Source organism: Neophocaena asiaeorientalis, unplaced genomic scaffold (genome assembly GCF_003031525.2).
Source record: "Neophocaena asiaeorientalis asiaeorientalis breed wild unplaced genomic scaffold, Neophocaena_asiaeorientalis_V1.1 scaffold45, whole genome shotgun sequence".
In the NCBI taxonomy this organism is placed as follows: Eukaryota; Metazoa; Chordata; class Mammalia; order Artiodactyla; family Phocoenidae; genus Neophocaena; species Neophocaena asiaeorientalis.
Window position 1 is genome coordinate 5,641,641 of NW_020174642.1, and position 11,607 is coordinate 5,653,247.

The 11,607-nt window shown below is 44.0% G+C and overlaps 1 protein-coding gene across 4 annotated transcripts in view; it reads left to right on the forward strand.

Annotated features, from left to right (window-relative positions):
- The window catches only part of TTC3 (tetratricopeptide repeat domain 3), a 132,657-nt gene extending 122,345 nt beyond the window's left edge, over nt 1-10,312 (forward strand). For 3 of the 4 annotated variants that reach the window (XM_024758265.1, XM_024758266.1, XM_024758263.1), the window contains 5 exons: nt 765-1,102; nt 3,339-3,465; nt 3,644-3,778; nt 7,533-7,625; nt 8,813-10,312. In XM_024758265.1, the coding sequence (XP_024614033.1) occupies nt 765-1,102; nt 3,339-3,465; nt 3,644-3,778; nt 7,533-7,625; nt 8,813-8,887 (768 nt within the window). In that variant the 3' untranslated portion in view covers nt 8,888-10,312. The remainder of the gene's footprint in view (nt 1-764; nt 1,103-3,338; nt 3,466-3,643; nt 3,779-7,532; nt 7,626-8,812) is intronic. The other variant, XM_024758267.1, reaches the window with a different exon arrangement.
- The last annotated feature ends 1,295 nt before the right edge of the window (nt 10,313-11,607 follow it).

An 11,607-nucleotide genomic window follows, 5' to 3' on the forward strand; every position in this document is an offset into this window, starting at 1 on the left:
GAAGCTGCAACAGTGAGAGGCCCGCGTACCTGAAAAAAAAAAAAAGAGTGGTGCTGCTTGTGAGATCGTAAGGCCAACAGTCTTGAGGATGACTCTGGGTTTCTGTCAGTGAAGTGGCGTCGGAGGAAGAGCAGGGTGAGGAGACCACCCTGAGGCTGGTGTTGAAGACGTAGGGCTTGAGTGGCCTTGGAATCAGTCACCCACGTGGATCTGCCCATTAGGAAGTTCGGATGTGCGGATTTGGATCTCAAGAAGATATTCTAGACTCGAATCTTTTTAAAAGTGGGCATTATGGATTTCCCTGGCGGTCCAGTTAGGACTCTGCGCTTCCACTGCAGGGGGCGTGGGTTCGATCCCTGGTCGGGGAACTGAGATACTACATGCTGCACTGCGCGGCCAAAAAAAAAAAAGTGGGCACACAGTCACCGAGGAACGCTAGGGCGTAGCACAGGTGGGGTGGAGGCTGCACCTCTGGCAACGTGAGGGGCAGCAGCACTTCAGGCGTACACGGCGGCAGGGCTGTGGGGAGAGCTGAGCCAGGGGCCCAGCGGATGGGATGGAAGCCAGCAGTGTGGTGCCATGAAGAGCTCATTTTGAGAAAGAGAAGGTGGCCAGCAATTTTTAAGAACAAAACATTTAATTTGTTGTAATTCAAATGCTGTGCACTTGAGCAGCCAGGTTTTATTATAGTTGTGCTTAATTGTTAGTCTTTGTTCACGGATGTCACTCTTAGTGATCCAGCCACTGTGGTGTGTTCCTTGTAGGTTCATCCTAAGTTACTTCCTGAGTCTTCAGACCACGATGATCAAGGCCCCTCCACTTCTACAAGTCACAGGACTGGAGACCGAACAGCGGTTCCCGAGGAATCAAGTCTGGTCTCTGCTACTGGTGGCCCAGTGGAGTCGCCCTCCTGTGAGCCAGAAGCCGGCCGGCTGCCAGAATGTGAGAGCGCCGGCCAGGCAGCTCAGTCAGAGCCAAGCCCGGTGGCTGATCAGAAGTTACCTGGTGCTCCAGGACGTGCCACCCGTTCAAGCCAGTCTCCAAAGAAACCGTTCAATAGTATTATTGAGCACCTGTCAGTGGTGTTCCCCTGTTACAGCAGGTACGAATCTAAAATGTCTGCAACTCTGTTGAGTGCTGTATTGAACTGAGGTTTCCTGATTAGATAACATTACAGCCAATTAGGGGCTGAAGTGGAAAGAACTGCATAATTGTTTTACTCAGAAAGACAAGCGCTGCACTTTTTCCTTTTGTAAACATAGAAGTGAGCAGTTTCAAACCAATAGATTGAAAACATTGAACACTGGTTAATCAATACTCATCAGAACCCATGGCAGTTTGCTAAGATTTAGATGAACTCAGTAATTCTCCAACACTAGTTATGGAATCACTAAATGACTGCAAAACATTAGTTTTACATTATTATTTCAGGGAAAAAAATCCCACATATAGCCACGAAGGCAACAGCAACTTAACACCTTGTTGGACAGCACCTCCGATTTGTTAGAGGTGTGAGGCTGACGAGGCTAGTAGTCAGGTGTGTGAGCATGTTACAAAGGGATCCTCATGAGGGTGAGGAGAGCTGCTTTTTTGGCGGGCGGTGGAGGGGGGAGTATAGTTGATTTACAGTGTTGTATTAGTTTCAGGTGTACAGCAAAGTGAATCAGTTGTACATTTACGTATATCCACTCATTTTTAGATTCTTTTCCCATGTAGGTCATTACAGAGTATTGAGTAGAGTTCCCTGTGCTATACAGTAGGTCCTTATTAGTTATCTATTTTATATATAATAGTGTGTATGTGTCACTCCCAGTCTCCCCATTCATCCCCTCCCACCCCCCCAGAAACCATAGATTTGTTTTTTATGTCTGTGACTATTTCTGTTTGGTAAATAAGTTCATTTGTACCATTTTTTTAGATTCCACGTATAAGCAATATCATATATTTGTCTTTCTCTGTCTGACTTACTTCACTCAGTATGATAGTCTCTAGGTCCATCCATGTTGCTGCAAATGGGGAGAGCTGCTTTTAACTAAGTCAGCCAGAGTTGTCATTCAGGCACTTCAGCAGTGCTTCTGCATCAACCTCTGACCTCACTCCAGATTGGTGCGAGGGGACAGAGGTACTGGTCTCAGCCTGGAGAGAAGGTGAAGTGGAGGGAATGTCTCTGGGATACAGCTCAGAAGAGAGGATTCCACATCCAGAATTGACCCTCTGCACCTCCCTTGTTATTTCTGTCTTTGACACGATATTAGTCACAGTCTTTGAGATTATACTTTTGAAACACAGTAGTTAATTATGATTGGCCAAATTTGATGTTTTGCATTTGTCAGTGGAGCCCTGCCCATTTGGAAATAAGTATATCTTGTCTGCACATGGGCATGTTTAGCCCTGCCTAAGTTTGATAAACATTGTAAGTTCTCTCAATAGCAATTACCATGCAAATTAGTAAAAATAGTCAGGTTGTAATTACCAAAAGTACATTACAAATAAAATTGTTTGCAATCCTGACCAAATCTGGCAGAATATAAACCACCAAATAGATATGCATCCTAATTTTCTGCATGTTAAAGCATATGAGGTATTAGTGCTACAGATACCAAGTTCCTATTGATTAACGATATAAATCACATCCACTGCTACCTATGAAAAATTCAGGCTTTGAAAACTTTGTTGTTGGTTAGATTTTTTTTTTTTTTTTTTTTTTTTGCGGTACGCTGGCCTCTCCCCGCTGTGGCCTCTCCCGTTGCAGAGCACAGGCTCCGGACGTGCAGGCTCAGCGGCCATGGCTCACGGGCCCAGCCGCTCCGCGGCATGTGGGATCTTCCCGGGCCGGGACACGAACCCGTGTCCCCTGCGTCGGCAGGCGGACTCTCAACCACTGCGCCACCAGGGAAGCCCTGTTGGTTAGATTTTTAAAGGGAAGAAGTCAACAAAACTAGTTTGTTCTTAGATAGAAAGAGATTTTATTGATTTCAAGTCAGATCCAGTGGCGTCTGATCATTCATTGATTTTGCTTCAAGCTACAGTATATCCAGGCTGTAAGAAGTCAGGTTTCTAAGTAGAGATGGAGATCTCAAATGGATCTATCAGATACACTGTTACTTTGAAAGTCTATTAAAACAAATATTTAGAAATAATATTGGAATTTTCATAGTGCTTTGAAAGATTGATTTTGCTGCTCTCTATATACAGTTACTGTTGTTGTTTACAAATGAATTATTTGTGTGTATTTGATTTTGTTTCTTTTTGCTTTTGGGTTAATATTGGCCTATAATATTTCTTTGCAGCAGAAAACTTTAACTTTCTCTTGACGTTATTCCCACTTTCCCTTTCAGCACCGAGCTTGCTGGTTTTATTAAAAAAGTGAGGAACAAAAACAAGAACTCGCTCTCTGGATTGAGTATTGACGAAATTGTCCAAAGAGTGACAGAACACATTCTAGATGAAGAGAAAAAGAAAAAGGTCAGTATTTCATTTAGATTCAATAAAATGTTCTACTTTATTCTTATTTATTTATAAAATAAGAGAATTGTGGGGGAAAATGCTTCCAACCCAAAAATGGAGAGCAATTCAGTAGATAGAAGAGGGTCAAGTTTTTGGGTAACTGAACTTGCCTCCCTGCTCCATGTTCTTGCTGCAGCCGAATCCAGGAAAGGACAGGAGGCCATCTGAGCCCAGCTCTGCTGCTTCTGTGACCAGGGCCACCCAGGGCCCGCCCTCCGTGCTTGTTGGATCATCACCCGAAAGCCAGGGGCAGAAGACAGACAACGTCCCTGTGAGTGTTGCATGTATGACCATAAGAGTCAGTTCTCTTCTTCTGATGAAGAACAAGAAGGAAACAGAACTATTAATCCATGATTTAGCCCCATTTTTCTAGATTGAATTTATTTGATCTTGAAATTGGAAACCAAGTTTAGATGTACTTGAGTGTTTCATTAGGAGAGCCAGTGAATGGCGAGGTTGTCTCTCCACTTCCACGGGTAGCTCGGGGCCCCTGCATGTAGTGACAAGAAGAGCTGTGACCACATTGTGGGAACTGGGCCTGTGGATGGTCAGATAAATTCACTTTTTATATCAAGTGTGAATAGTTGGAAAATTTGATTTTTGGATAATTTTCTTCTACGTGTGACCATGGGCTTTGGAATAACACAGACTTGGTTCCATCACTTAATAACACTGTGAGCTCGAATCATATCTGCTTGTTCGGGTCATCGTGGGGATGAAGTGCTGAAGTAGAATAGGCAGAGTCAAGTGCTGTGCTCGGGAAAGGCTGGTTGCTTCCCTTCTCTCTCCCCTCAAGGGGCGCGGGGGGGCACACAGGATTGAGCCCATTAAATTAACTTGCCTTTAATTTGATATACTGATTTAGATTGTTTGTTGTCCTTTCAGACAATGAGAATATTACAGTTACACAGAACTTTTTATAAAATACTGTTACATCTGTGATGTCAGTTGACAGGGCATTATAACTGTCTGTGAATGAGGAATCCGAGGCACAGGTGGCTCGCGCATCTTGCCAGCGTTTCTTCCTTCGATTTGACCACAGCGTCCTCAGCGCACTGACCAGCTCGTGCTGGGAACTGTGCGTTAGGGACCGGCTGAACGTGTGGCTGGAAGAGAGATGGCCGCCTGGCGGCTCACAGCCGTGGGCTTCAGATTGAATTCTGGTGCGGAGCACATTTCCCTTTTTTATAGATTTATTATTTATTTATTTATTTTTGGCTGTGTTGGGTCTTCGTTTCTGTGCGAGGGCTGCCTCCAGTTGCGGCAAGCGGGGGCCACTCTTCATCGCGGTTCGCGGGCCTCTCACTGTCACGGCCTCTCTTGTTGCGGGGCACAGGCTCCAGACGCGCAGGCTCAGTAGTTGTGGCTCACGGGCCTAGTTGCTCCGCGGCATGTGGGATCTTCCCAGACCAGGGCTGGAACCCGTGTCCCCTGCATTGGCAGGCGGATTCTTAACCACTGCGCCACCAGGGAAGCCCCCACATTTCCCTTTTTTGTCCAGCTACAGTATCACCGTTCAGGTGAAATTGAAATTAGAAGAGTTGCAGGCCCCATAGCACAGTCAGCAGTGCAAGACTGCACAAAGAGTGCTGGTTTGCTGACTTGTGCTAAGCAGTGAATCTTTTTTGTGAACTCGTTTTTATGCCTCCCATACATTTTCACTTTCCGCTACCCTTTGGAGACTTTCTGCATCACATACACTCAGGTCCCAGAGGGTCTCACCCCAAAGGGAAAGCTTATGATCCTACAAAGCATTCCTGCAAAGCCTGGCTGGAGTCCCCTCCCTCTCTCAGGGGTGTTCCTGCTGGTCACGTGCTCTGTGGTCGAACAACCAGGTCAACTTCTTAGCGTTCTCATTGATGTGTGAGTGTGCGTGTGAACTCCTTTGTGTGCGTGTGTGTGCGTGTGTGCACGCGTGCGTCTGTGTGCTTGTTGGCCATCCCAAGATAGACCATAATCACCTTTTGGGAAGAGATTGCTTTCTACTTCATGGTTGACGTTGATAGTAATAAAGGTGTAAAAGCTGACTTATAAGAATAATATGTATTGAAACTGGGACTTAATTTGCTAATCATAGGTAGTTTTTTAAAGATTAAAAGTAATTTGCTTTTTTTTTTTTTTAATTAATGAACTTTTGGCTGTGTTGGGTCTTTGTTGCTGTGCGCGGGCTTTCTCTAGTTGTGTCGAGCAGGGGCTACTCTTTCTTGTGGTGCGCGGGCTTCTCATTGCGGTGGTTTCTGTTGTTGCGGAGCATGGGCTCTAGACGTGTGGGCTTCAGTAGTTGTGGCACGTGGGCTCAGTAGTTGTGGCTCACGGGCCCTAGAGTGTGTGGGCTTCAGTAGTTGTTGCTCGCGGGCTCTAGAGCACAGGCTCAGTAGTTGTGATGCACAGGCTTAGTTGCTCCACGGCCTGTGGGATCTTCCTGGACCAGGGCTCTAACCCATACCTCCTGCATTGGCAGGCAGATACTTAACCACCGCGCCACAGGGAAGTCCCTGCTTTGTATTTTTAAATTATAAAAGTTTTGTGGTTCATAATAGAAAATCCAAATAAAGAGAGCATATAAAGAACCCCAAAACCCACCCTCTAAGGGTAACCAGTACTATCACATCAGTATATATTTTTCTAAACTCTTCTGTATCTGTGTGTATACTGAATTTAGTCAACTGTGCATATATTTGTGTGTGTGTGGGTTTTCTTTTTCAATTAGAAATATATTGTGCCCACTTTTCCATACTAGGAAACAGTCAAGTTAACCATGGATTTTTCTGAACTTTGCAGAGGCCTTAACCTGCCCTTTCCCCAGGGCTGACACCTCCACATTTCCTTCCAGACCCTTCCCTGGGGGGCCACAGAGAGGAGTGAGAGCACATCTGACCCATTGCTGCAGCGGCAACAGTGCCATGGGAAAGACAGAAAACCCCGTGCAGCAGTTCAGGGTGTCATAGCCTTCAGGCACTGCCCCCAGCTGTACTCCCTGACCTTAACCCACTGCCAGGGCTGCATTCATTCACTTTCTTGACAGTTTATGGAGTCTCAGTTTGGGACCAGGTTCCTTGCCAGCTGCTAAGAACACAGATAAGCAAGGCCATTTCCTGCCTTCAGGGTGCTCAGAGTTAAGATGGGGAGTGAGAGTCAAAGTTAATGATGCGTGTGGGGTGAGTGCTGTGAGCCATAGGGAGAGCTTCACGCCTGGTGTTCTAGGCTGGCCCTCTGCTTTCACACAGAGCATGCTGTCTGTGCTCACCAGACTGGGAGCGGCTAGGGCCGGAAGCCCTCCCATTCATCTCTGTGTCACTGTGCCCCGCACAGTCCCTGACTATGGATGTTTGCTGGATGAGCCGTCAGTTTGTTTTGTTTTGATTTATACAAGTAATCCACATTCATGGAAACTTTAGAAAAATAGCAAAGAAAAAAGTTAAATCTCTCAACCAAAGTAGCCAGTAACCACTGTTAACATTTTATATCTTTCCAGACTCTTTTCTAGGCATCTCTATATATACACATTCTCTCTATTTTTAAAATATTGAATTATATAATCATATGATACATACTGTTCTGTAGCCTACTTCTATTCAGAGAGTTTTTGTGACAAACTTGCCACGTCACGGATTATGGAATTCCGTCATGATTTTAATCAGCCCCACGATAATCCATAGTGTAGAGATGTCATAATTTATTACTGTCTCCAACTGTTAGATAATTAGATGAACAATTAATTTGTAATATTCAGCTAGTACCATACTTTATTTAGGTATGGGTTGGGGTAAGTAGGTATTTGTAGTATTTTAGCTGGGAATGAGTTAACCACATAAAACATTTTTTTCTCTGAGAAAAGTAAAACTTTATTTTTTCCTAAGAAATGTTATTAGAAAATAAGTTGTTCCCTCAGTCTCCTTAACTATAATTGAGAATAATTTTCCACCTTAGCTGTGAAAGTTCTGGAAGGCCACTTGTAAGAAGAGCTCATGTAGTAAGGAGAAATTTAGTTATTCTTTACTATTGAGATGCATTTGTTTCGACAGGTGTCCGGTGCAAATTCCTGTGAAATATGCCTAGAAGTATTCAAATCCAAAAATGTACGTGTGCTGAAATGTGGGCACAAGTTTCACAAAGGGGTAAGAGTTCTCCTTGGCCATCCTCATGTCATGCATTTTGACTATGGAGTATTTTGAAAATAAAAAGGGACTTTGTTTTCTAAGCTTCAGTACTTGCATTTTCAAAGCACTTTCTAAACCTCCTCATGTCTGTGATGATTGTCTCCCTCCCAAACATTGATGCTGCAGGGAGGGGAGCAGATCCCTGGGCCCTGCGGCGTGCACTGTGCACACTGTCGTCTTCGCTATGTCACGAGTGCAGAAGAGCAGTTGGCCCCATCAGTTGCTGAAAGTCACAGCAGTACTAGTTCCTTAGAAGTCAGTTTTTTTTTTTTTTTTTTTTTTTTTTTATAGACGTCAGTTTTTTATACGCACCAGTTTCTTATCTGCACGGTCAGACAGATCACAGTGCAGCAGTTTGTCAATTTACTGCAGCAGGTGAAGTAAGTTTAACATTTCGGAGGAGAAAAACTGAACTTAACTGGGTCCACTGTGCCTGATCCTGGGAGATTCTGGCCTGTGCCCTTCCAAGATTTGTGGTAACTGTTTTGGTGTTTTGGGTGCTGTGAGCATTTGTCCTGCACCCCTGCTGCTGGGTTAGAGCAGATCAGGTCTCTGCCCTGTCAGTGTAGGAATCCCTGAGAAAAGGGGTACACACGGTACACTCACTAGAAAGAGTCCACACAGCGTGCAGTCTCCCGCGCGGCCTGCCTTCTCCCTCCTTCCCGGGTAGGGGCATCCTGCCTGGGCTCTCGAACTTACACACACACTCGGCTCTGTAGCAGCAGCAGGCCAGCTGGGAGCACGCTGGGTAGACAGGCTCCTGTGAGGCTGTGTGGCGTGCAGGCCGGTGGGATGGGCAAGGAACAAGACCAGGCAGACAGGGTGAGTCCAAGGGCCAGCCTCTAGAAGTCAGGGTGGCTGAAGCACGAGACTGGAGCAGGGTGTGGGGATGGGAGGGCAAGGCCATGCCCCAAGGTCAGGCCCTGAGTGTTCAAGGTCACATTCTGAGGTGGGTTTCTTTGTTCCTGGAGCTTGGTCCAGACTCCTACCCTGAGCAGGCTCTGGTGTCCCTGGGTGTTGGGTAGCTCCAGGCCCTACCAAATGTCACAGTGAAGTTAGCCGTGTCTGCTGAGGCGAGTGGTACAGGAGGGCTGAGGTTCCATGTGCTCCTAAAGGCACTGGCTAATTGTCTTTTCTCATTTCAGTGCTTCAAGCAATGGCTTAAGGAGCAGAGCACTTGCCCAGCCTGCCTGGCTCGTGATCTCCTGTCAGAAGAGTAGCCTGCCCTTCTGGAAGAGGCCCACCCACTGTTCTAGGTAGTTACAGTTCACTAAAGAGTATGTACTGTTTGTTGAGTTGGAAGAATAACAATATACTACCTTTGATATAAAAAGCAACATGTGAAGATTCTTTGCACCGTGCTTCACAGTGCTAATAAATGGAAATCTTTAGAACAGCTAACAGTAAGTAATTTCCCAACTCTGACTAGCCACTTAATAATCGCCAAATGGTGGCTGATAAAGTCATGTGTGACCACATCCTTATATGGCTGGGGCTGCTGCAGAGGTGCTCTCTGAGATGGAAGGAAAATATGGTGAGTGCCTCAAAGCAGGACTTAAATTATAAGTAGCCTTGATCGTTTAAAGTGCCCCACGTTAAAGTTTTTTGAGATCAGTATTCCTAAACAAATGCCTACGTTTTTCCTTAAAGATTCTGCATTTTAAAAAATGGGCTTAAGCAAACCACACTTGACTAGGTTGTAGTTGATGTTAAAATATTGGCTGATTCAGACCAAAAGGTTCATTCAGATCTCCTCTTCAAGTGATTTTGATTTTTCGTTTCATTATTTTATTTCTCCCCAGTAGATTTATAAGTGCTTGTTTTTCATATTTTAAAGACATAATGATTTTTGAAAATCACACAATAAACTTATTAACATCAGCCAAGACTTATTTTAACCCCTAAAATTGAGGCTCCATATCCATTATCCCAGCCCCACATTGGGAACCTACTCTGAATACTTCTCTATTCTCACTAGGGATGTTGTCCCTCTTTATGAGTTAGACAACAGGTGTTTGGGTGTCTCTGTCTAGCACACAGTGGGCACTTTCCTTATCCTACCACCAAAAAGAGACACTTGTGTAATTAGTCCTGAGGAGTCCCTGTTACAATTGTTCGGTGTTTGACATTTGTGTAAAGTAATGCATGCTCTCTTGTACTGTGGCCTGAGAACAAAACTGTAACTGCATTAGAAACTGTTAAAAAATTAGTTCTCTTTAGTGACTTCATAGGCAGTAGTAGTAAATACAGAAACATGAATTCTGGACACATTCCATTTCTCTCAAACAGGAAGGGTCAAAAAATGTTTTTCCATGTGTTCTTTGTTACCCCCTAGATGCTCACAGTCCCAAGTTCATGAGCTGATTTGGTCGCTTCCCTCTGCCTTGGTTCCCTGTGAGTTTTGATGTCTTAGTGACTTAGTGCATAGAAGCTTCCTCCATATTTTGAAGGAGGTCCCTAAAACATTGTCTGCATGTTCAGAATAACTGAGGACTTGTAGATATGAAGATACACAGGGCCCAGTTTGTAGCAGCAGGTACAAAGGGAAAGAAGAGCAGCTGGAGAGAAAGAGAACGTGTTTTGTACATAACTTCAAACAAATACTTGTGAACATGCCTTACACATGTCCTGTAAGTGTCGAAATAAAAAGCATTCTAAAATAACATCAGTTTACTGTCGTGTTATCTGTTCTTTGTCAAATAATTTAAAGTATTCTACTTGAAAATTCAAGACATATATTACGCTGACATTTTAAAAGGTGACTTCATTTGGAAAGAAGAGCCATGGTACGTCTGAGGAGTCTAACCAAGAGGTCTTAGGACATTTTAGAGCCTGGATCAAAGACATCCTCTGTGCCTAAACAGAGGTTGCTAAACTCAAGTTCACAAGATTGGCTGTTGAAATTTGTGAATGGAAAGATTATACAGAGATGGCAGAGTTTACTGTTTAGGCTAGAATGAGAGGTTTTTCATGTGAATACACGTGAAAATGTGAGAGTTAATCAAATTGCATTTCTCAGTATTGACTTTTTTGAGGACTTGTGGATGGTTAGCAGACATTTGGTCCACACCAAAATGTCCTTGATATTTGATCCTGTCCAAAACCATTTGGCATGGACCAAATATGCTTGTGGATGTTTTAGATTGGGCCAGATTTCAAGGACCTTTTGGTCCTTGTGGATTCATGAGAAGGGTTTCCCTTTTAGAGGACCTTCTGGTATGCTGAGCACTAAGAGATGATTGAAAAAAGCCAATATTATCAGTCTGTGTCTTTAATCCGGTAGCATTTAATTGAAAATAGCGTATAACTTAAAACAATGACTGTTCCTAAGAGTTTGGATTGTTTTCCCTGCTGAAAAGTTTAATCTGTGCTATAAATAATGCATAATCCAATATAAAATTGAAATGGTACCCCAGCATGGCAAAATGTTACTACACTTTGAAGGTAATTTCAAAGACCGTAGAGTGGAAACAGGTGGGGAAAGTGATCACACCACAAAACTGAAGCAACGAAATTATTTTAGGTAGTTTTTCAATCAGATGTCACTCTGGAAAAATGGATTAAAGGAAACAGGTAGAAGAAATGATGGCAAGGTGGAAATTTCTTTCATCATCATATGAGGTGCTTGCTGGTGAGGTTGATAAAAAGGGAAGACAGCGAAGTAGACGGGAAGGCTTGTCTGAGTGAGGACCACAACCATCTCCAGTAGGACCCTTCGTGAAAGGAACAGGAAATACATTTCTGGTGTTTTAACTTGAGTCGAACTTGATAAACGTTAATCATCAAACTTTATTAAAAAATAATTGTAAGAAGAATGGATCATCAGTTGTATCTAATCCCTTTTTCTCCTCTTCACCCTGATATGATCTACTTAGAGGACACGTCCACCTTCAAGTAGCCCTATACCTTCAGTGCTTTGCTGAGAAGGGTGGGCAACCCT